The following is a 26,566-nucleotide window of genomic DNA, read 5'->3' as shown; positions in this document are numbered from 1 at the left end:
GTTTTTCGTGATTGTTCCAGAGTTGCATCATTTGATTCCATATTCTTATAGGAAACTGAGGATCTCTACCAGCTGCACCTTTAACATATGTAGAAGGCCTCTTCCAGCTAACACAATAATCTGCTAGCCAGTGACTCCATATTGTTTGGGCAATGGTGGCAGGCTCCACCCACAAAACCACCAGAGCTGTGCACTTTATACCCCTCCACCACCATCATGCCTGTTCAGCAAGACTGAATATGAATCCATTGAATTAAAATGGTATATTCAGAAGTGTTTTTAGGTGTGTGAAAAAAAATTGCAGTATATCCTATTTTGGTCTGTATCATGGATCAAAATCGTCCATGAAAGTCCATGGGAGGGTTAAAAAAAAACTGTGAAAATGGATTTTACATACATATTTACTGCGTTTTTGTCCATGCTGCCACGAGAAAGCTGAAAAAAGTGACATCAATTGGGATTTTTTTTTTATTTTTGCATGTGTGAAAAACTCAGTGAATATGGATGCAACATAGACTTTCATAGGCTCCAAATATGCACATACACATGCAGTGAAAACAAACTTGCATCCGCCTGTGTGAATAAGGCCTAAATAATCTCAAAGAGCTTCACAGAGAGACCTATAATAAATTTCACAGATGCCATAGACGTTCTTGTCTTCCACTTATTGCACTCAATGCCTTAAAAAGGATTATCCAGGCAAGAAACATTTTTGAAAGCAGCTCAGAGTGGTGGCAAAATACAAAAGAGTTTAGTTTACCTAATACACTTCCGCTCCCATTCCAATGGTGCCCTGTTCCTGGTTACTCTCCACTTCCTGATCCTGCACCAATGACAACCCAACAACAAGACATGTGACCTCTGCAGCAAATCAGCAGAAGTAGTGAGCTGATGATTGGCTGCGGGATCACATGTCCCTGTTGTTGGTGACATCATTTCTGCAAAAGCAAATAAAGAGCAGCAGCGGACCGGGCGCCAGGGGAATGGGAGTGACGGAGGATCAAGTGAGAAGTATGCCTTCATGTATCTGTTTCCACCATACCGTACAGTTTTCCAGAAAACGCTTTTTGCCTGGATAAGCCCTGTAAATAAAATTTAGCAATTGAAAAATATGAATTCTGGATACATTTTGTTTATTTATTCTTTTATTTTTTATTGTATATAATAATAAAAATAATCTAGTCAGTAAATGAGGAAAAAATGTATCCATTTGTCTCACTTGTTTTTAAATTCTGCTGCCGTAGCAAAGGCATAAGAAAAAGCACAATGGACAAACTCCGTCTCCTCCTCCCTACTCTTTAATACTACTTAGAAATGAGCTCTGTCCTCATAAGCCCAGACAGTAAAGGAACTCTGAAGCAGCTTCCTCCACTGAGACCTGCAAATTTTGTCAGTATAAAAAAAGTTACACTAAAGCACTTGAAGGGTTTTGAAATGGGGTTCCAATCCAGCCAGACAGGCTCAATGCTCCACACACTTCAAAGCACCAGCAGAATAACTTCTCTTTCATTGATGTTATATTTTGGTGATGTTAAGGGGATCGACAAACACGTAGTCGCAGGAGTTTTGTCATGGGGACATGATCTTATGTCCAATAAATGCACTTGGCAAACTAAATGAAGGAAGAAAAAAAAATACATGAAAAAAAAAAAAAAGTCACATTTATAGACCAGACTATGAAAACACAAGCATCTTCCAGTTTTTTTTTTTACACTATGTATAAATAGAACATTTTCCTATAGCAGCTGGATCTGGTTCATCATAAAGTAAGGCTCGAGCTTAAGTATAATGTATTTTTTGGCTGAGTTTCATCAGCATTAAGTCTGAATAAGAAGTTTAGGAGACAACCTGATACGTTGTCAAACCTCTGCTAAAGCACTTTAATACTCCATTATTAAAAAGTCATGTCCAGAAATCTGAGATACCTGATTATTAGATTTTAACGACCTTGTGTGTGTTAATTTGGCAAACTCTCATTTTTCGATCTAAAATACATTTTCTCTCTATACGTGTGCGCTTTCAATACAAACAAGAACGCTTGCACACGTGTACAGTAGAGCCATAGGTGAGTGAACAAAGAATTGTTCCAGCTTTCCAAAGCTTCCAATCTCCAAAAATGTAATTAAGCGAATGTACATGAAGTGATTCAGCGAAAGTAAATCTTTTATATTCAGGTAAGCAATTCAGTCTTGTAAGGTTTTGTGGGAATTAGATTTTTGAAGCCTATGTTGAGCATGCCCATAACTCTGACAGAGCCCTGCAGGCTCTTGTCTTCACCTTCAAATCATAAGACAGAGAAATCAAGCTCCCTCTGTGCTCTCAATTATACCAAAAAACACAGACCAGAAGTCTTCAGTAATTCAATCCCTGTGGAAGCTTCTTCATACTGTTTGCACTGCTGGAACTGCTGACAGCAGCAATCCCACAATCCCTCCTGGTAGGCTGTCAAAGTTCCTCATACAGTGTGAGCGGCACTGCTCTGTCCCATGACTGTTCCTCGGGAGACATCTAAGCACATGCGTGATGTTTGATGATTGCTTGATACAGTGGCCAAGAGGCCAAACTACATCACAAGGAGAATTATGAGACTCTTATAAGGTGCTTTGAGCTACAGCTAATAGGACCGCAACATACATCTGGGCCTTTCCTGGTGTAATGTAATCACATGTACAGCTGCATAAACACCAGTGAAGAATAGAGGGATGCATTTCTGTAAAGAATGCTTGAGTCCCATTTTCCATATGGTTCATTATTTATGAACTTTTACAGCAACGATTTTCTAAAATTAAATAAGAACTACATAAATGATTTTAAAAAGTCACCATTGTAGCCATTAATGAGATTATCTAGGACTTTTACTTACATATAGACATACTGTAGCATGGAAGAATATTTTGTCATAGCCAGTGCCCAACTATAGGCTCAGATACTGCAAGATCCCATAATACAAAGCTCAAGCATGTTGGGTGCATTTTAAATTAGGTTTACTTAGTTGCAAAAGCCATTTACACAATCAATTCAGTTGCATATTATATGACTACATTTTCTATGGCATATAAATTGGAAGAGTGGTCAAACTATTTACTGCATGACAAGCACCTAAAAACAATCAAGTTACTGAAAGGGGTTCTTCAATTTGATTGCAGCGAGTCTGGAAGCTGAAACCCCAGTAGTAGAGGAAATGTATTAAATGGTACCATTTTTAATACATTGTTGCAAGAGTGTAGATTTTTCTTAATGGATCTCTTCTCTGGGTAGGTAATGTCAAAGGGGTTGTACCAAGATTTCAAGTTATTCCCCATCCATAGGATAAGGGATAACTTGCTGATTGGTGGGGGTCTCACTGCTGAGACCTCTGCCGATCTCAAGATCAGGAGACCTATGTCCCCCCATCCTCCTCACTGTGGGGTTACTGCACCCTCTGCAGTGAGGAGGAGACTAAATGTAGAGCTGGTCACGCAAGCGCCTCAGTGCTCTATTGACATTAAGTGGGGCTGGGGAGATACTGAGCGGCACCATCTCCGGTATTTCCATCAGCCCTTTGAAATTAGTGGAACACTGAACGCACATGCTTGGCTAGCGCTCCTTTCATACTGACGTCACTGCGTGGGGAGGAGCGACCCATCCAGTGAAAGACTGAATGGAACACGGGAGTCCTGTTCTGTAGATCGGTGAGGGTCTCAACAGTGAGAGTCCCACCAATCAGCAAGTTATCCCCTACCCATAGTAATCTTGCTACTACCCCTTTAAATACTCCTGCGTAAAGGCTGGTTTACACGGGCAGATGATCACTCAAAGGACAGTTTGAGTGACAGCTTTGAGCGATCATTTTGCATAAACTATTAAGTAGTAGAGATGAGCGAGCGTACTCGGCCACGCCCCTTTTTCGCCCGAGTACCGCGATTTTCGAGTACTTCAGTACTCGGGCGAAAAGATTCGGGGGGCGCCGTGGGTGAGTGGGGGGTTGCAGCGGGGAGTGGGGGGGAGAGGGAGAGAGAGAGGGCTCCCCCCTGTTCCCCGCTGCTACCCCCCACACCGCCACGCCTCCCCCCGCCACCCCCCAAATCTTTTCACCCAAGTACTGAAGTACTCGAAAATCGCGGTGCTCGATCGAGTAATTACTCGAAACGAGTACGTTCGCTCATCTCTATTAAGTAGCTACTCAGCTACTTAAGTACCAATTAAGAGTGCAAATGAAGCCTTCCTTGAATGCAGTTAATAGCCCTTGGGCTATTATCTGCGCTTATATCCTTTGTTCTCCACGGGGAAACAATGCTATCAGCACTCCCCGTGGAGAACTTCTGATAAGAGTGAATGACGATTTTAAGGTTAGACTGAATTTAAAGATCAGCTTGCAGTGCCCGAAAAGCGCACAATGGGTGCACATTTAGACGCACCGATTATCGCTAAAAAAGACAAGTGTATAGAGGTGAGACCTAGGAGTTCCATGGGGGGGTGGTAGACCTCCCTCAATAACATGATTAGGGCATATACACAGGGTTTGTCCTAATTGTACAAACACTCTCAGTTAAGGAGTGCTATAAGGCTAGGATTAGGTATTTTAAAGAGTTTTCAGTTTTTGAATTGTATTATTATTGCAATTGTGGTTTTATTTTTGCAGTACATTTGCAATTCCATAAAGAGCTTTGTTGTGCATAAATTATGGTGAGAGGAAGTTTTAGGGGCCTTTCAGATGTAAAAATGTGATACTTATTTGTATACTGAGTTAGAATTATGCACATAAAACTAAACAAGTTAAAGTAACTGTCCAGTAAGGAACTAAATTATGATATGCAAGTCTGTACCTATAGAGAATGATTACCTGCTGTTTTTCCCCCTTAGTTCCTACTTTGTAGCTCAGCCACAACAGGGCAGCCCAGTCATCTGTGAATACAGTTTATCCACAGTATCTACTGGGAGTCTGTGGTAGACCGAGGCACACCCCATGTCTCATCATTGGTTCCGGTTGATGCTCTTCCTCCCCCATACAGCTGTACCTCCTCTAACTGCTGAGTATAACACAAGTCTATGTAGTGATGGGCGAATTTTTCAAAAGTTCAATTTGGCTGGTTCATCAAATGTGGTCAAAAAGTTTGGTTTGAATTAGTTTAAACCAAACCAGAATATCACCAATGCCCCTGAAACTGATGTATAACTTTGTCTAAAGAGACAAAACCCCTATATAACACTCTTAGGTCATCTAGGTGTGTATCTAAGTGCTTCTTAGCTCTTTTAGTGCGTAAGAAGGTGAAGAAGGAAGAATACGGCGAAGAAGGAAGAAAACGGCAAAGAAGGAAGAAGATGGCGGCAAAGGAAAAAGAGAAGGCGGCGAAGGAGGAAGAGAAGGCTGCGAAGGATGAAGAGAAGGCAGCAAAGGAGAAAGAGAAGGCAGAAAAAGGAGGAAGAAAAAGCAGCGAAGGAGGAAGAGAAGGCAGGGAAGGCGGAAGACAAGGCAGCGAAGGAGGAAGACAAGGCAGCGAAGGAGGAAGACAAGGCAGCGAAGGAGGAAGACAAGGCAGCGAAGGAGGAAGACAAGGCAGCGAAGGAGGAAGAGAAGGCAGCGAAGGAGGAAGAGAAGGTGACAAAGGAGGAAGAGAGGGTGACAAAGGAGGAAGAGAAGGTGACAAAGGAGAAAAAGAAGGTGACGAAAGAGAAGACGACAAAGGAGAAAAAGAGGGGGACGAAGGAGAAAAAGAATGTGGTGAAGAAGGAGAATAGGAAAAGGGAAAAAAAGAAGATCACAAGGAAAAAGAGGAGAAAAAAGAAGATTATTTTAATGAGTTCATCTCCCAATGTTCAGGTTCACACCAAACCTTTAGCAAAGTTCTACACAAAACAGGGTTCGAATGTTTTGGATCGCTCAACAGTAATCACAGGCTGACTAGGAAATCAGTACATTTGCATTATTACTGTAGTTTACTAACATTCAGCTCTTGCTGTAAGGGCAATCAGCTGATTTCTATTACAGCAAAGATGGAATGGTAGTAAACAACTACTGAAAAAAGGAGGATTATGAGGTTATTGCCACATATATATTGACGTGACTGAGCCTTGGTATGGAGAGCTAGGAGAGTCACTTTAAATAAAATCAATTACATTTTAATAAAAATTAACATCTGGTATGATACCTATTTTAGTAATTAAGTGAATTTCATATTTGTGGACTGATATATTAGTGAATTGCAATATCACCAATTGCTGTTTTTACAATTGTGAGTGATTGGAATAAAAGAAGAATATTTGTGAGGCAGATCCTTAAATTATGAAGCAAATGTTTTATGAAAATGTATCCATATGCAGCAGTCTTGCAGGTGAAGCCACAACTATCAAGATATTTCTAATGGATATTTTTTATACTCGAAATAAGAAGGAATCTTCTTCAGCAGAAACTTCCGCAGAACAGGGAGACATAGCAATAGAGATGAAATCCAGGGCCTGCCGGGAATTGGGGCTTTGCAGCTATGAAAGGTAAAGGACACTTCTAAATCAAATAATAAGGTTCACAAACATAGGTTGCTTGGTAGGAGCTCCTGGGTAACAACCGAGCTTGTTTTAAGGAGACTTTTTTTCCGGCTATTTCTTTTAACACTTTAAATCAGTGAATGCCACAGGGTTTGCAGCAGTGTCTTTTACTATTGTTGTTTCTATTGTCTGTATGAACACAATAATACACTTCTTTTCATGCACAATTGTATAATAAAACTCCAGGCTAAAAACATTCTTTTTATAGACTTAGACTAGAGGATTTTGCTTTTTACTATGCTGATACAAAAGACATGAAAGCTGCATTATTTATAACCTATTGGCTTCAATTAAACAGACTGGTAACACAGAGCCTGCTCCTTGTGAAGTATGTCCCCTCTCCTTAACGCTTACCCTCTCTGATCCTGCACCCTGTATGCCACAAATGAGCATAGTATATTAATCAAGCAAAGGAGTTGGAGTGGGGGAGAGCAAAGTTTACATTTCGGTGTTTCCTAATAAAGGCCGTATTCATTCCCTAATGATCCAGGTAAGACATCTGGACCAAAACCCTTAAAGGGCTCAACTTGCTTGGCATTCTTACTAAACATAAAGCATTGGGTCACTATTCAACATTCAGCCACATTCAGTGCATAGTGAGCGATGTACTGTACAAAAATTAATGTTCAGTTGTCCGTTAACTTTGAACTCAGCACATGCCAACTGAATTAAAGGGAATGTGTCATCCAAAAAATGATCAATTGTATAAATCAAGTTTCTAAGTCAAATATATTTTTTAAAGAATTTTTGGTGATGGTTTTGACTATTGCTGTCACTATGTATATTAAAATAAAACCTTAAAGGGGTTGTCCCGCGAAACAAAGTTGGGTTATACACTTCTGTATGGCCATATTAATGCACTTTGTAATGTACATTGTGCATTAATTATGAGCCATACAGAAGTTATTCACTTACCTGCTCCGTTGCTGGCGTCCTCGTCTCCATGGTGCCGTCTAATCTTCAGCGTCTAATCGCCCGATTAGACGCGCTTGCGCAGTCCGGTCTTCTCCCTTCTGAATGGGGCCGCTCGTGCCGGAGAGCGGCTCCTCGTAGCTCCGCCCCGTCACATGTGCCGATTCCAGCCAATCAGTAGGCTGGAATTGGCAATGGACCGCAAAGAAGACCTGCGGTCCACCGAGGGTGAAGATCCCGGCGGCCATCTTCACAAGGTAAGTAAGAAGTCACCGGAGCGCGGGGATTCGGGTAAGTACTATCCGTTTGTTTTTTTTAACCCCTGCATCGGGTTTGTCTCGCGCCGAACGGGGGGGCTATTGAAAAAAAAAAAAACCCGTTTCGGGGCGGGACAACCCCTTTAAATTGTACACTTTTTTACACTGATCACTAAATGTAATAATAGTCTAATACTTCCTGCTCTCTAGAGTAATTTTTTCAGCAGTTATCTCATTATCATCACTAGCAGGATTACAATGAAAGGTAACACCTCTACCGTGGATATAAAAAGTCTAAACACCCCTGTTTAAAATGCATTATTTCTGTCATGGTAAAAAAAAAATCCAACAAAGATGAATCTTTTCAGATTTATTTCCCTCTTCACTGTGACACTTTTTGTGTAGAATTCCATTGAAAAACAAACTGAAATCATTTTGGGGTAGAAAAATATAAATAACAAAACTAAAATAATGTGGTTGCAAATAAGGGCTCAGTCACACGGGCGCATCCGGGCGCCGATGCACCCGTGCTACTGCAGGACAAGGTGGCCGCACTGCAGGTGCGGAGAAAAAACACATGACTGGCTCCATTGCCGGTCTTGTGTTCTTTCTTCCGGCAGTGCGGAGAGTCGTCCGTACCTGCAGTGCGGCCATCTTCTTCCTGCAGTAAGACGGGCGCATCGGCGCCCCGATGCGGCTGTGTGACTGAGCCCTGAGTGTGAACACCCTCCTATATTCGAGGATGTGGTTGTGTTCAGAATTAGTCCAGAATTAAATCACATTTAAACTCATGTTAAATAGTCAGTACACAGCTGTCATTATGTAAAGTGATTTTGATTTACCCTATCTAACGCTCCGCTCTTCTAAGAGGATTTTCCTGACATTTCCTAAGTAGGTCCATAAAGAGCTTGCAGCACATCAAAGGGATCTGATTGCTCAAATGTATCGAGTAAGAGAATGGTACCAAACATCTCCAAGGCATTATGTATACCATGGAGCAGAGTGAAGACGGTCATCAAGAAGTGGAATAAATTTAGCAGAACAGTGACATTACCAAGAACTGGACCTCCCTCAAAGGTTGATGAAAAGGCCAGAAAAAAATTGGTCCGGGAGGCTGCCAAGAGGCCGACAGCAACGTTAAAGGAGCTGCAGGAATTTCTGGCAAGTACTGGTTGTGTAGTGCATGTAACAACCCTCTCCGTATTCTTCATATGTCGGGGCTGTGAAGTAGGAGACAAAGATAGAAGCTTTTTCTAACAAAGAAAATCATCCAAGTCCGGTATGTTTTGCCAAATCCTACATAAGGTCTGCCAAAAGTATGTGGGATAAAGTGCTATGGTCTGATGAGAACAAGAGTGAGTTTTTTGTCCATAATTCCAAACGGTATGTCTGGCACAAAGCCAAAAATACACATCACCAAAAGAAACCCATGCCCACAGTGAAGCACTGTGGAAGCAGCATTATGTTTTGGCGTGGTCTTTCCACAACGTCCCAAAGCATATCTCCAAATCAACAAAAGAATGGCTTTGTCAGAAGAAGATTGAAGTATTGAAATGGCCAAGCCAGTGCCCAGACCTGAATCCCATTGAAGATCGGTGGGTTAACCTGAATACAGTGGTACAAATGAGATGCCTTTGCAATATAACATATTTGGAGTGCCTTATCAAAGATTTCTGATGCCACATTTTTGCCATACTTTTTTCCCCCTCCAGCGTACAAAATCTAGTGTACTGCAATGTTGATAGATGCTCCTACATGTTTTTGCCACTTATCTACTGAAGTGAGATTACATAAAAAATTTGCACCTTTTTCAAATTGATAAATCTTTCTAAAAACTTCACTCCAAACTGCGCCCCCCTTCCCTAAACATTTTTGAAAAGTGTCTAGTGAGGCTTAATATATGTTTTTCTGTCCAAATCAATAGTAAATTAGTCAAAACTAATTTTTGCCAAAAAGAAGGTGCAAGTTATGCCACGATTCTGGCACAACTCAATGATAAATATGCCCCTTAGTGCTCAGTACCACTAGTGCATTTTCAGGGCTAGGCCTAGGGAATATGAGCCTCAGAATGTGATACTATGTTGTCCCACACTGACCCCACATTACACTGTATACACTGCCGCACATCCAATGGACAGTTCTGTCTTACTATTCTTTTTGTCAAAAGACAAAAGCATCTATTTAACAATAACGGCTTAGACTAGAGGAAGCGCTCCCATTATACAATGGACAGAACTAGGGTTGGGACAGCTGTATACTACACCTGGCATCCAGCTGGAAAGGACATTTGAGAGAAGCATTGTAAGAAGACTTATCTCTCTTATCAATATTGCCAACACCACCTCAGGTGATTGGCTGATAGGATCCTAGACAGCAGCTAACAATGTACCTTCCAAATATCCTTTTCAGCTGGATGCCAGTACAACCCTCCAATCTCCAGTTCAGGCAATTATATAGTGGGCACTCTTAGTATATACTAGTGTTACCCTATATGAACATTGTAAGGGTCACCATTAACTTGAATGGTTCTGGGCTGCAATACCATCCTCAGACCATGAACAAGTGTGGTGCTATTCCGTGAAAAAAAAAAAGCTGAATTACTTTACTCTAATCTCAGTCAACCCCTTTAAATAACTTTTTACCTTGTGATTTTATAGAAGCTGCATATCAAGTGTTAAAAGGGTTATGCCAAGTGATAAAGTTATCCCCCAACAAGAGGATAGGGTATAGGTTTATGATCAGTGGGGATCCGAAATCTGGAACCCCCACCATGCCTGAGAAGAGGGGTCTGGTCAGTTTTTGGGTGAAATGGAGCAGAGGTCACACAGGCGCGCTGCAGCTCCATTCACTTCAATGACAGTACTGTAGATTACAGCGTTCAAACATTTCAGCAATCTCCGACCGAGTCATAGAAGTGAATTGAGCGGCGGTACACCTGTGCAACTCCTGCTCCACTCACTGGAGGACCAACCGGACCCCTGTTGTCGGGATCATGGGGGTCCCAGTGGTTGGATCCCCACCGATCATAGAGTTACCCCCTATTATGCGTATAGGGGTTAGCTTTTTAACTTTGCAGAACCCCTTTAAGAACCGGGCACATCTTTACTAAAAACTAAAGCCCGTATTCAAATACAAGCATACCTCTTGCAGTTTGATAATCTGGGAACCTAGTTCTGGATCATTTTAATATGTTTTTTTACATGACACAAAGCAGATAGTAGTTTCCGGTTTTAAACTAGGGTACCATGTAAAAATTGAATACACTAATTCTTGCATGTCTATGATCTAATATAGTAATTCTCACATGTCTCTATTTTAGGGAATGCATAGATGGAATTCTTGCAAGACTGAAGCAGGTTCACGAATCAAATCACAATGGGTCTGGGATATTCCATGCAATCGTAGCAATGGAAGTGTATCTGGAAAATTACATGGTGCCGATTAAAATGTATTGGCAACCATTTAATACAGCACTGTGTTCAAGCTGCAAGACTGGCAACGGCTCCAGCTCATGTCCTATTAGAGCCTATGGACATTATCCATTTGGTTTAAGGTATTCCGTGCCCTGGCAATTATAGGACTTGCCTACCTCTTCTGTCATTTTCATAATGTGAAAAAAATGGATGAAAATCTGATTTCACTGGATAACCATCTGTTGTCACCATGCCCGGTGTAAACCCATGGATTGCATTGATTACCGAGACTTAAAATGATATAAAATACAACTTACTTTTCTGTATATACTTTTTAGGGAAAAAATGTAATATACATTCTAAAAAAGTAATGAGTAAATTCTTAAATATACACAAGCTGTTCAGTTCTGCGCTTTACATGTGATGGCAAGTATAAAATTGGGCCCAAGGTATATTATGTTTATTTGCCACAAGATAACCGGCTGCCTAAAAAATGTGACATTTCCAAGCATGCATATCTCCCATTATAACAAAATTGTACCTTGAAAAAAACATATGAGGATTTTGAGTTTAATGAGATAGTGTAATCCATTATTCGGTGTATCATTTTCGGAGCAAGATAAGGAGTAGGCTGCTGGAGGAAGGCCCTAAGGCATAAACAAATCATGGGAAGTTTTCAGGCCAGGAAGCAAAATCTTTCTTCTGTGGCCATTGTACACAGTGCTGAAAACGGTGGCACAATAATGGAATTTTATTCCTCAGCTGCTACAGAAGAATTTTAATGTAGGTAGGTCATTTTAATGGTGGTTATAATATATAGCTAAACCAATCAATCAAGAATATAGCTTCAATTAGCTGTGCTGCATAGAACCATAAGGGATGACAATTTTTAGAAACATTATATATGGAAGCAGGCAAAGTTTAAGGAGTGTTTTACCTAGACATGAAACTTCGTATTCCTATACATTTCGTTTTCAGTGACTATTCAACGACTGCTAGGTCTGGGCTACGTAGTGTGTTGGCACACAACGAACTTCAGTGGCATTGCAGAAGGATAATGCAGAATGATGCCATGTTATGATGTAACAAGTAATCATGCCAAGTCAACAGCCTACATGCTGGCAATACCGTAAAAGAGCTATAGGTCAGATCATGTTGCCATTGCATTAATCAGATATTAAGAGAGTAACACTTTATATTTAAAAATATACAGTATTGGCTCCTTTACTGAAAATCAGCTAATTATATATAGTTATACATTTTCCCACTCCTATTCCAGGGTATGTAAGCTAGTCACATGATCACATCATCCAAGGGCTCTAGTATCGTAAAGCTGTTTAAATAAATCTTGTTATATGTGTAGCGCCAGGTTATTCCCCAGCACTTCCAGGTAATTTATTAATTACCCCCACCAAGCTGGGTACTCATTCTACCGACCTCGGAAGGATGGAAGTCAACCTTGAGCCGGCTACCTGAACCACGCGGGGAGTGAACTTGCAACCTTCAGGTTGTGAGTGAGAGCTTATCTGCTGCCTTAGCACTCCGTGCCACATTGTGGTTATGTGACAACAGTATGTGACATCACTGTGGATGACAGGTCCGGAGTCTCTATTATTTACATGTAATTAAATATTATTTATCATGCAATCGAAAAGCAGGGAAAACATTTTTATTAACTGTATGAGTTCATAATCGAATTAAAGAAATCGACTGACCATAAACAAACCAATTTAACAACAATAATGGTTTTGCTGGAAAAATGTGGAATTTGGACTTTCCAAAAATAAACGTATAAGGAGGGAGGAAAAAAAAAAGAGAGCTTTGTTATTTTCTGTTTGCTTTATGTTGTTTATTACTCACTTTATGTTGTTCTGGGCTCCTATCAATAAGCTTATAGAGCTGCATAAGCAACAATGAAAGATATTACAGCAGCCAGGGGAACAGCACATGGACAGGTCCTTGACTTTTATTATTCAGGTATGTGTATACATAGGCAAAGCAGAATAAAACTAGTATATGCTTACTGTATTTGAACAGTATACTGTATATTGCCTGGGTTATTACTACTATTATATGGAATTTTCTTTCTATTCCAGCCGGCTTGCATAATGTAGACTTTCCACTAATAAGAGAACAGCAGCAATCCACTTCAATGAGGGAAAAAAAAAATAATAAAACAAATTCCAAGTTCCTTTCTAATGATTCCAGCAACTGGCTGGGATGCACTGTGTTCTGTGGTGAAATGAGAATGCAGGAATCTCGGTGCCAGAAATCATCAATTGTATTACAGTTCAATGCCATCTGTAGTTCAGGATACATTTCTTCAACAATAAAAAATGTACAGTTAGCAGTTTAACATGCCGGACAGATGTATCGCCGCTGCACATATTTTACACGGGGGCCAGAAGGAAGGTCAGGACTGTAGGACGGGGCAGACAATAGGTGCGATATTAAAGCTGAGTGCTACAGCCAGTAGCTCATTTTTGTTACTTTTGATAATGACTCCAGCGTTCTGAGTCCAAGTAGTCTCCTGCACATCTATTTCTCCTCTCCAGACTTCCCATGTTAACCCAGTGATTTACTGCTCTGCATTATGAGCAATTCACCTGCTTTGGGGGGTCCCTGCGGCCCAGTACTCTAGGGAGGGAAATGTGGAATAAAAAGTTCCACATATGGTGAAGTCAAGCTGCTTGGAGCCTGCAGAGTGTCTGCTATGGGGATAGCTGTTCCTGAAAGCCCCAGCTGGTACTTGGAAGAGATTCTGCATTACTACACCTCAGTGCCTGCCTGGTTCCCTTCGGAAACTGTTGGCTTCTCATACAACAGCCATTTTCGATCTCTTCAACCCTTTTCTCCCGATTCTGTATCCAACTGAACAGTTGGTCCTCTACTGCTGGATAATCAAATTCTTCCATCTGGCCCTATCCCTGTGGAACTGAAAAGGTGTATATGTGCACCCGGTCCCCATCACATACCAGGAGAGGCTCTGACACACTGACAAAAAGCATTCAGCAAAGCGAAAGAGAAAAGCCGGCATTTAAAAAAAAATCATGTTATAACCATAGGACGTTTTAAATGCCTCCATAAAAACATTAAACAGCAACTTTTCTTTTGCTTTTATAATCCATTACTGGAAACGAGCGAAATCTGTGATGATATACTGGAAAACAAAAAAAAATAGGAAATCGAGCTGCGTTTTCAGACATGAAGACAGAACAAAGCAACCAGCGGTAGCACCTCATTTCTTTCCAATCTTTAATATCTTTGCTGGGAAAAGTAAACACTAACAAGCAAGATTTATGCAATTTGCATTTGGCAACAAAAAAAATGCAGAAGACATACAGATGGTAAATGAACCATAAAATGTATCATGTAATGCTGCACATCTCAGTAGATGATACAAGAAAATACAGGGACTCTCCAAAAAACCACAGAATGCTTTGAGGCTGGGCTACACAATAACAAAAAAAAAAAGAAAAAGGAACTAGTAAGTTGATGTCTCACCATCTCTGTCACCTACTCCGTGACCTTGAGATAAGTAGACGGGCAAATTGTATCTCCTCTGAGCATATTAATTGCAGAGCTGCAATTCCCAGCATTTGCGGGGGCTTACAGATGCAAAATTATAAATTCTGATAGGAGAAGTCTGAAAGGTCATGTTTTTCTTTAAACCCAACTAGGAATGAAAGCTGCTTCTGTAAATCCACTGAAGGATGCCTTGAGAAATTGAAACATTTATAGGGTCATTTATCAAACCGGCAGTGAACAACATGCAACATACTCCGGATACAACGGGGTCAGAAAATATTCCTGCATTATGTTAGCTTAATAGTGTTACATTCTACGCGCTGACATCCCGACACTCCGGAGCTGGAATTATTATTCTACGTTACAATGTACATAGTAGCTCATGGATGAAAAGGTATTGAGCATAAAATCTTAATTCTCTTAAAAAAATACTTTGAATGCACTTTATTAATTTACATATAGAATTTAAAGGGGTTTTCCAGGAATACAAGAACATGGCTGTTAACTTCCCAAAACAATGCCACACCTATCTATGGGTTGTGTGTAGAGATGAGCAAGTATACTCGCTAAAGGCAATTGCTCGAGCGAGCATTGCCTTTAGCGAGTATCTCCCCCGCTCGAGACTGAAGGTTTGGGTGCCGGCGCGGGTGAGTGGTGAGTAGCGGCAGTCAGCAGGAGGGAGCGGTGGGGAGAGAGGGAGAGAGAGATCTCCCCTCCGTTCCGCCCCGCTCTCCCCTGCAGCTCCGTGCCCGCTGCCGGCACCCGAACCTTCCGTCTCGAGCGGGGGAGATACTCGCTAAAGGCAATGCTCGCTCGAGCAATTTCCTTTAGCGAGTATACTCGTTCATCTCTAGTTGTGTGCGTTGTTGCAGCTCAGACCCATTCGCCAACGTGAAGCTCAGCTGCAATACCAGGCACAACCCATGGATGGGTGTGGCACTGTTTCTAAAGGACAGCAGCCATGTTTTCCTAATCCTATATTACCACTTTAATCTGGATATCGAGTAGAGTGAGTCTGCGAACACAGTATGTCCATTTTACGTATCTGCTAACAAGTCACGGCCTATATTACAGTTCTGAATTGCATTTAGAATTCTGTAGGCTTCAGAGCCTAAATGTCCTAGTATTACTTGCTGATATGTGTACATACAACGAATAGCCAGAACCTTAAAACCATTGAAAAGTGAAGAGAGTAGCAAGGATTACGTTTTTACTAAGGCACCGGTCATAGGATGGGACATATTGGATAGCAAGGGAACTGACGGTTTCAAAAGGGCAGGTCTTATGAGGTGTCCTTGGTATGCAGTGATTAATATCTACTAAAAGCGGTCCAAGGAAGGACAACCACAAAGTAACAACAGGGTCATGGGCGACCAAGGATCATTGATGCACATGAGGAGTGAAAGTTATCCCATCTGGGCTGATCGCACAGAAGAGCTACTATAGCACAAACTGTTGAGAAAGTTACTGCTGGCTGTGATAGTACGGTGTCGGTACACACAGGGCATCACAGTTTGCTGCGTATGGGTGACACATAGCTGCACACCAGTCAGAGTGCCAGCGTTGACTCCTGTCCAACATCCAAAGCATGTGAACATCAGAAATGGAGCAATGGAAGAAGGTGGCCTGGCCTCATGAATCTAGTGTTCTTTTACAGCATATGAATGGCCAATGCATGTGTGCTGCTTAACTGGGGAAGAGACTGCACCAAAATGCACTATGAAGAGAAGTGTAGCTTTATGTACATTAAAAGGTATTTTTCAATACTATTGATGAGCTATCTTCAGGATCGGTCATCAATAGTTGGTCGTCTGGCGTCCGTCGCCTGGGACCCCGACCAATCAGCTGAGCGGGCGCATGCTGTCAGCACTGCAAATACACAGGGGTCAGAGCGGAAGTCTCCATGACGACCTCTATGCAATGGCCGGCACTTGTAACTGCAGGCACGGCTCTCATGGATTTCATGAGAGCTGTGATTTTGATGTGGCTTTGCTGCAGATTTTTTTCGCTGTGAAAAATCCACAGCAAATCCACTATATGTGAACACACAGTGTCCATAGTACCAGCCAAACCATGACTGCACAAATTAGTGACAAAACTGTGCGCCCATCGGCCACCTTGGGTGGGCATGGTTTGGCCATTTGTAGCAGGCCCACCGTGTACTTCCACCCTTAACCTGTTTATAACTAGAGCACTAGAACTATCCTCAGTACATAAATTCACAGTAGAAAAACCAAGCTCATAACATAAATGCAGCCTCAGAACCAAGCTCATAATATACATACAGCACCAGAATGAAGCTCATTTCACAAATACGGCACCAGGACCAAATTTACAACCTGAACACTGCACCAGAAGCAAGCTCATAACATAAATACAGCACAAACCAACTGCAGTGTATAGATACAATACCAGAACCAAGCTCGTAAATACAGCATCAGAAGCCCTGAAAAAATTATATATATATATATATATATCCAACAAGACAACCTTTATAACACAGCAGACTTAGATAGAGCAACTTAGATCCAGTAAAACGCTAAATAATAGAGTACTGTGTTTCCCCGATAATAAGCCATACCCTGATTTCTGGGGGGTGGGGGCTTGAAATATAAGCCCTCCCCTAAAAATAAGGCCTAGCTACACTACATGTAAAAAAAAAAATTACCTAGCAGCCGGCATTCCGGTCCCTCATACTGGACTGTAGCACTGCTGCAGGCTTCCTTGTCCTCCTACATGCCGAATTCATTCAATGAAAGGCTGTGACTGGTTAATCGAGCGTGAGCTCTCATTGACTGATGTGCCACTGGATTAACTAATCAGAGAATTAGCTTGCTGGAGGCGGGGTATTCAAGCCCCGCTACCAGGAAGAACTGCTCTGTCGGCGTGTAGGAGGACATGGAAGCCTGCAGCAGCGACTGAGACCAGCTCGAGAGACCCAAACGGCTGCTAAGTAGGTATTGTAAGACACCCCCCGACAATAAGACACTGTGCCTCTTTTGAGGCAAAAAATAATATAAGACAGTGTCTTATTTCCAGGAAAACACGGTACTATAATGTACTAAAATACTGGCTATACACAGCGATAGTGCTTACTATATTGTCCATATTCTGTTTTCTTCTCTCTAGACCTAGAATGCCAAAAGAGACTTCTAATAGCCATGACTCGCCTTTACAGCCTCCCCCCATTCTGTTGTGGCAACTCCTAATCAACTATTTACTGCCCTCTCCATAGTAAAAATGTGCCCGCTATGGTCTCACTGATTAACCTCCTAGTGACTGTCCTATTTTACGCTCTAATGACCAAGCTATTTTGTTAGTTTTTTCCATTGCTGTATTGAAAGTGCCATAACTCATTGATATCGATATATGAGGGCTTATTTTTTGCAGGACAAGTTGCATTTTTTCAATGACACCACTTTGGTGTACGCATAATGTATTGGAGAAGTTTTGTTAATTTTTTTGACAGGGTTGTACAAAAAGAAAAAAAATTCCACAATTGTTTTTTGTGTTTTGTTTACGATGAGGTAAAAAAAAAGGGACGGCGTTATTCTCTGGATCAGCACACTCTTACCAAGCTTACACATGTCTAGAATATATATTCTTTTCATCGACAGCTGTTCAAAGACTTATTTTTTGCAAGACAACCTGTTTTTATTGGTACCATTTTGGGCTATGGGTGATTTTGATTGCTTTTTATTTAATTTTTTTCTTGGAGATGGGGAAGTAGGTGCAGCAAAAAACACCAATAGTTTTGTTTTTTTTAAACGGTGTTGACTATGCAGCACTAATGACCATTTACCTTCATTCCCTGGGTCAACATAACAACAGTGGTACCAAATTTATGTAGTTTAATTTTTTACTACTTTTACAGAATAAACACTTTTTTTTTAAAGTAAAAGAAATTCAATTTGCATCACCGCATTCCAAGACCCATAACTTTTTATTTTTCTACTAATGGAGCTATGTGAAGTCTTGTTTTTTGCTGGAAAAGTTGTAATTTTATTGATACCATTTTGGGGTACATGCACTGTATTTACTTTTTTTTTTACACTAAATTTTTAATCCCTCAAGGTGACTTGAAGAAGTGATGATTTGATTGCTAGCATAGCACACTGCATTACTTCTGTAGTGCAATGTACTATGCCAATGATGATAGCATATGAGACTCTTTCGGAGGCACAGTTTAATAAGCTGAGTGACATGGCAGACACAGAGGCTTTTCTCAGACCTTCAGCTGCCATGGGAACCCATTAACACCTCATGATCATATTGTTGTGTGCCAATAGGTGACAGGGAGCACCCCTCCCCTCATCAACTGCTTATATGCAGTCTTTGCGGCAAGGAAGGGGTTATATGGTTGAGAATGAAGATTTTTTTCTGCTCCCAGCCATTACAGGAGGAGCCCAGCTGTCAGACAGTCGACCGCCCAACCTGCTTTTGCTTGATGAGCTTTAAACCTGTACCATTTATTTATGATGGTGCAGGTTTAAAGCCCAGAACCAAGCACCGTATATTTACAATGCTTGATCACTAAAGGGTTAATAGAGCACCATTGGTTACCCCACTTAGCACCAAGACCTCCCTAGGTGCCCACAATTAGTAATAAGACCCACTTTTGAGCACCCTCTTTCCTTTTTTCCTACATTGGTTATTGACAACCCTGGTGGTGTGGAGTTGGCAGCTCTCCTTGGATGAGTGGACACCCTGGTTCCTTTCTCAACATACAGTCTTGAAGGCCTATTTGGATTTTGGTGTGACACCCTCTGGTGTCACACACCTGGTGGGTATTTTAGTATGTTGGTCTTACTATTATTTTCCTATGTGAGTGAGCACCATTTAATCTCATTTCTGTTTGAGTGCTCTGCACAAAATGATGACTGACACACAAGATCTGAAGCGATGACATAGCAGGACCCACCAGACAATGGCGGATACCAAGAAGAATTCACATGTCAGTACAAACCTAATCTTTATAAAACTTTGAGTAATGGGAAAGCGCCATTATGATGTGAAAGTGTTACTCTACAAAACATACTGCTTCACATACATCCAAACAACAAGACATTCAAACCCACAGGCCCGCTTTCCATGCAAATTCAGGATGATAGTTCCAACACTGGATAGGTTTAGACCTAATTATTGTACCGAATTGGGAGCAGGAGAATCCCAAACAGAGAAGAGTCTCCAGTGCAATGATTAAAAACTGGTACTGGTTGACACCACAGCACACTTAATTACCTCAGACAAGGAGAATTGGTGCCTCCTTATCCCCAATCTCCTCGCCATGACCCTTGAAACGATTCCTCACCTTGCTTTCTACACTCTGAATTTATAGGGTCTATGCACACTTTTTTTCCACTTGTAATATGGCTAATCAAGACTTGCCTCCAGGGCCTCCATCGTGGCCATACCGACTACTAAATATATGAGCTGTCAATCACCAATTAGATAATTTCTTATAAAATAAGTAGAGTTACTTCATACAAGTTATGTTTATGACAAGACAAATGCCTCTCTCACACATGCACTTTTTAATGCGGCATTTCGAACGCCGCGGTAATTGGGGTACAACGCAATGGGGCCTTACAGACATGCACTGTCTGCTCTATTTTGCTTCATTTTTGTGCTTCGTAATGCACCTCATCACCCATCAGAATGATGGGGTGCGTTAAAAACCACCATCGGTGGTATAATCGCAACGTTTTGCCGACGCTGTGTATGAGAGTGGCCATACACCGTTTTCGTTTTGAGTCCTCTTCTTGTTCAGAAGTGACCAAGATTGATTCTAAAGTTTAAGCTGTAAAAGTGGCTATTTATTTTCAGAACAGCATTGATTTCAAGTTTTCTTTCAAGGTATTTCACATCAAACAGTGTAAATACGTGAACACCAATTGCACTTTCCTTTCTCCGGTTCTGTGGTATAGACATTTCAGACTTAACTCTAAATTAGGACCTATTGCAAGTTATAAAGCTTAAACTCAATAGCACTGTAAGCCTCTCTGAAAATATTCCCTCTTGTACAAATGCATGCCAGTCTATTATGTCAGAATCAATTAGTTTCATTCATTAAGCCTTTATTTATTAAAGTAAAACTCAGTATGCCGCAGTTGCTACTGGGTGTTAAAAAAAAGAGAGAAGCACAAGTAAACATGAAAACCCATACAACTTAAAGGAGTTGCCCAAGATTAGAAAAAAAAAAAAAAATTAAACAGTGCCACCCTTGCCCATGGGCTGTGTATGGCATTGTAACTTAACCACATACAAGTAAGCAACATCATCAGATACAGGTAATGGACAAGAGTAACACTGTTTCTGTTTAAAAAGACCAACCTTTTCGGTAACCTTTTTTTTCTCCCCATCTCTGCCAAACATGGCCGAGATTGGAAGACCTGTTTTTGTAACATCCATAAAAATGAATGAGAGTTGTGGAAACAACATAGCACAGCGAATATAAACATTGGTGGACCTTGATGATTTCAGCATGATCTGCTGACAACCTAAAGTGTATGGAGGCCTTCTAATTATACCCTAATGGTAGGCGTTGGCGAAAAGGAAGAAGGAGCATGCTGGATCTCAACAGGCACAATCCTTTGTTCTTTCGGAAGATAAGCCATTGGCAACATATTCTAGTGGCAGATCCACTTTAAGCATGGCTTTTCATAAAATCTAGTCCAGATAAAAATTTACTTCCAGGTTTGATAACTTAATGGGGTTTTCTAGGCAGAAAAATAATTGAAAGCATCTTGAAGTAGTGGCAAAACATTAAAAAAAACATACTCGCCTCCACTGATCCCCACCAGTTTCCCGCTGCTCTTCACTTCCTGCTGCAGCGGTGATGACATACCAACAACTGGACATGCGACCACTGCAGCCAATCACTGGATGCAGTGAGTCGGTGATCAGCTGCAGTGGTGATATACCCCTGGTTTTGCTGATGCCATTGCTGCAGCAAAAAGTAGTAGGGGACCAGGCATTGTGAAAAGCACAGCGGCGTGGATCAGCTGAGGCGAGTATGAGTTTTAGGCTTCTTATGTTGTGCTGCCATGCTGAGCTGCTTTGAATTATCATCATCTCAGGATAGCCCCTTTAAAGTGTAATTGCCATTTCAAAAAACTTCTGACATATCACAGTGACATGACTGAAGACATTTTTACGGGTGAGGGTCCGTGTGCCGAGACTGATCTGTGGAACGCAGGGAAAGTCGTATCCACCTGTCCCTTCAGTCCTGACTGACATTTTTTATCTTTTCCGCTCCCTTTGTTCCAGTAATCATCGAGGGTCTCAGCACATGGACGCTCACCAATCAAAACTCCTGACATGTCACTTTGAAACTCGTATATGGATCATCACTCTTCTTACTTCCCCACAACCCCCTTCAAAATTGATGCAATTTAAGTAAAATTATGGCTGTACTTGACAGGGATCCTATATAGTATATATACGGTCGTAGCCATTTCTTTCTCGTTTATGATGGAGTTAATGTTCATGAATGAAAAGAACTGAATGTGTCGGTTGCATAACAATAAAAAATGTCAATAGTTACTGTTACTTGGCTGTATCCTGTCTTCAGAATAAACTGTACCTAGAATTTTGACAAGAAAGGGTGAAAAGAATACAGTCATAAGCCATAATAATTGTAGATGAATTCCGATAGTCAAAGAGCGCATACGAGTATTAGGGCATTCTAGCATCACCCTAATAGTAATATATTGCTCGCATTGGCAGCAAGAGAGATCCAAACAGAGCTGGTTACAATAGGTTTTGCCCAAAAAACGTATAGTCTGCAGTTAACAGCAATCTGTAGTCTAATGCAGACTACAATCTATTGCTCTATTTTCCGATCGCTCTGGCCAACAACTGATTCATCCTGGTAAGTCTATTGCATGAATTATTAGGTAAGTGCATAAAGTACTTTCAACGAGCATCCATCCTGGTATCATGCATTGCTTTCAGTAAAGTACATGGTCGGCCATCAAGCTTCGCCGGGCCCATTTATAGTAAACTTTCATCATGGATGTTATAAATGGCTTAAGGTTATTTACAGCTCAACAGTGCAAAGCCTCACAAGAATAAACAGAGGTTTTCATTAATTTGACTCCTATGCAATTTTAAATCTCCCATTCTGTGTAAGCACTGTTAGTGAACGGCCCCATTACAGCTTAATGGACGTTGTTAATTCCTAAAGAGTCTTAATTTCAGATTTTTAATCACCCCTTAACTATTCAATTAAATTTCAATAAAATGTTAAGTACTTACACTAGCCTACCCATTTTTCGTCGTAAAATAGTTTTCGCATTAATACTGATAAAGAATGATGTGAATGTAAGGAGGTTAATAAAATGAAATAGTATTCTACACCGCAGTCCTGCTGGACACATAACAAACCGTCAAACACAGCAAACACTGGAAATATTTATCATTTCTAAGTACATACGTTCCATTAGCCAATGTTCTAGGCCTGAGATATCGAAGAGGAACTACATGTCTGCTTTACTGCATTAGCGTCACACTTGCGAAGTGCAAAGCATAAATCAGCCATTCCGCATACACCATTCATCAAAGTCGAACACTTAACTTGCTCACACTCCTCTGAATAACCACACACCCCTTTTTCAGACGCCACACTTGCTGTGAAATATAATTAAAGTTCACATAAAACAAATGGTGGATTATAATAGTGACGTTTGGGTCGGCTGTCCCAGCCCTGAGACTATAGGAGGGCCCACGGCCATCGAAACCGTTCCCACTATGATCTGCTCTAATGGCTTCCATCCTGGGTCCACCCCTTCATCTTTCCACAGCCCCCGTCCACCGAGCAGTCCTTTCACATCGTACGTCCTGTAGCGCAGCACTGCCACTCCGTCACCCGATCACCAATCAGCATCAGAACTAGATTCCTCTCCTTTGTTCCCATCAATCAGACCATGCTGTATGGAGCGGAAGACATAGGGGAGCAGCTCTGAAGCTGTTGGGCGATTGCTGTTGAGTGGTGCTGCTCTGTTACTATAATTGGCCACTTTTGGGGGCATTTTTACTAGGGGGCCACATCAGGGCCACCATTACTAAGTAGCCACACAGCAGCATATTTTTATAAGGGGTCAGAGTGGGGACATTACTATTAGGGCATACTTAGCATTTTATCAGAAAATATTCTATTGGGGGCTTGGAAGTGCATTTGTGTGTGTGGGGGTGGGCCCAAGTTGTGTGAACAGTCCAGCGCCTAAGATCTAGCTAATCCACCATTGCATTCAACCCATACACAACCGTCACAAAATTTTAAAAAGCGGTATTCCCATGTGAGGCATTTTCGACAGTATATGCCATGTATGTCTGTTGAGTGGGAATCAGTAGTATATCCACATGTTGGGACAATGGGAGTTACATGCTCTCTTGTTCTTCACTCCAGGGAATACATTTATAAAGCAGTGATCTTGGTGGCTAGTGCAGAACCTGAATAGATGGTATTCAGAAGACTTCAGAGCAGAATCTACCAGTCATGGTCTGAGCTATGCATAATATAGTTAGAGTATGTTAACACACGATGGATATGCTGCAGATTTTCTGCAACTAAACTGGCCGTAGAAAATGTCAAAGCAACTTACATTAGCAGCAAAGTGAATGGGATTTTGTGAAATTCCATTCACATACTGCTGAAAAAAAATCTGCAGCATAAATTGACCTGTGAGGTGGATTTTAAATGAGCTGTATGCCACATTATGTTATGGATTTTAGTGCAGATTTCGCCCCTTCAAATGGGGGAGTTAATTCTGCACTGTTTCAAAATCCATACTTCCACTATGGAAAATATGATACATATGCATGTAGCCTAAGAGGTTTGGCTGGGTTGCTCCTTTAAGTTGTACTCCACAGTACTCTCTATAACAGTGCTCCTCCCCACCGACTGTGCCAACCTGATGCCATAGAAAATGGTGTCACGGGCCACAAGTGGCCCTCGGGCAGCAGGTTGAACATCCGTGGTATATGGAGATGAATAGTGGCATGGTTTATCTGTTGCCCCACAGGACCTCAATATTCTGATGACAGTCTGTTGAAAAATTGCTTACGTCTACTACTGATAAACTTTGAGGAATTTGATTTTCTCTCTTTGTTTTATGACAGGATCAATGTAATACCAAAAACAAATAGGATAATAGAATTTTATTAGGGAATTGCTGTATATGCAGTTCTTGTAGACGACTATGGCTTATTGCTTTGTTGACTGAAGTCTGCATTCTGTCAATACATTACAGACCTAGATTATCACCAACAATTTCCATATTATTCTGAAGCAATAGAATATGTTCTATAACACCATTACCAGTAGCAGCCTGTATTAACATAGGCTGTAGGTAGCACTGGCAACAATGAATAATCTACATCTACCACCATCCCGAATAAAGCTTTATGGAATGGGTTCCATTCCCAGTTTAAAATCTATGTTTTAACTGTTTTCCCAAAGTCAGTCAAAAAAAACTTCCGACCAATTCCTTTAATCATAATATTGTACAGCTGCTCCCATATCCTGACATGACCCATCTCAATTAAGGCACTAGAAAAAGTTGCAACAAATTTAGTCAAGGCTTCAGTTGTTAAAACTTTAGAGAGGAAAGTGGATTCAAAAGACATAATACATTACAAGACCGGGAAAAAAAACAAAACAAAACAGGATACACCTGTGAAATGTTCAAGTGCAAATAGAGTTTTATGCTTATGCTTTATTTTCAGTTTCCGGCCATGTTTGGGTTGGTAACAGGAGTGAACTTAGCCCGGAACTGCCAGTTTATGAGATTCTTTACTCTAATTTTAAAAACATCACGTCTATGTCAATATTTTCCCTTTCTTTTCAGAGGGTATTGGCTTTTGGCTCCGGTTAATAGGAGTTTACTTGTTTTTTTTCCAACCACCTTTCTTGGTGACACACCAATCCTTTCTCCTCATCATCATATATGTGTGGCTATATTTCCCTCATTGTCTTCACTAGCAGTTTTTTTTTATTGCTACACTTATATTTACCTATTCTTGCCATTCCCAAGAACCACCTACAGGGCATTTGTGGCAGACGTGCCCATGGAAATAAACCTTAATTTTCTCACAACATGGACAAAGGTGTGTTTAATTCCCATGTCATTCCCCATGCAGAGGTGTAACTAAAGGCTCAGGGGCCCGGGTGCAAAAGTTCAGTTTCCCCCCCTTTTACCTGTACCCATACCCAGAGACATAACCTGAAGCTTCTGGGCTCCATTGCAAAATCTGTAACAGGGCCCCCAAATATAATGCTCTATTCATAGAACTGGGCTCCCTACATGGTAAAGAGTGGCCTTACGGGCCCCCTGAGGCTCCTGGGCCCCGATACAACTGCATTCTCTGCATCCTTTATAGTTATGCCACTGTCCCCATCAATATCTGTTGACAGACTTCTTTTAAGTTTTGGGCATTGGTGGTGGTCCAGTTAGCAGATATCTACTGATGGTGTCTTCTTACATGTCTCAAATGAAGTTCAGAGCAAATTTTACCCTATGTACAAAGTTCGAGTCTTGTGAGAGAGGTAACAGATGGTAACGGTTAAGAGCTACACTCAGGTAAAAATATCAATTAAACAGGGCCTGTCATGTCCTGATGTTAGTGGGGCTAGCTGCCTAGCTTTGTAGCCGCACCCCCTGTGGATATGCTCACTACTCTTTTTTTTCTCCCTATTCACCTCAGTTTCCATTTCCAGGACTTTGAGTGTGTCAAGTGGGTGGCCCCCACTGCTCCCTGTCAAATGATTATATCCAAATTTGATTGACTAAGTTGTAGGGACCACCCATTTGACTCATCTAAAGCCCTGGGAGCTAAATTTAAGGATAGCCCATACAGGGGAAAGGAGGCGACTAGTGAAAAAGAAGAGCAACAATAGTATCAGTGGGGATGCAGCTGTTCAGCTGGCTCTGT

At 41.2% G+C, this 26,566-nt stretch overlaps 1 protein-coding gene across 5 annotated transcripts in view; it reads right to left on the bottom strand.

Annotated features, from left to right (window-relative positions):
• Nucleotides 1–26,566, bottom strand: part of ZNF521 (zinc finger protein 521) — a 332,314-nt gene that overhangs the window by 109,159 nt on the left and 196,589 nt on the right. For 4 of the 5 annotated variants that reach the window (XM_066579656.1, XM_066579658.1, XM_066579655.1 and 1 more), the window contains one exon: nt 22,179–22,217. The exons of the other annotated variant lie outside the window; for it this stretch is intronic. In XM_066579656.1, the coding sequence (XP_066435753.1) occupies nt 22,179–22,217 (39 nt within the window). The remainder of the gene's footprint in view (nt 1–22,178; nt 22,218–26,566) is intronic. 5 annotated transcript variants of the gene reach the window in all.

Source organism: Eleutherodactylus coqui, chromosome 9, assembly GCF_035609145.1.
Source record: "Eleutherodactylus coqui strain aEleCoq1 chromosome 9, aEleCoq1.hap1, whole genome shotgun sequence".
Classification (NCBI taxonomy): domain Eukaryota; kingdom Metazoa; phylum Chordata; class Amphibia; order Anura; family Eleutherodactylidae; genus Eleutherodactylus; species Eleutherodactylus coqui.
This window is presented reverse-complemented; position numbering and strand designations above follow the sequence as displayed.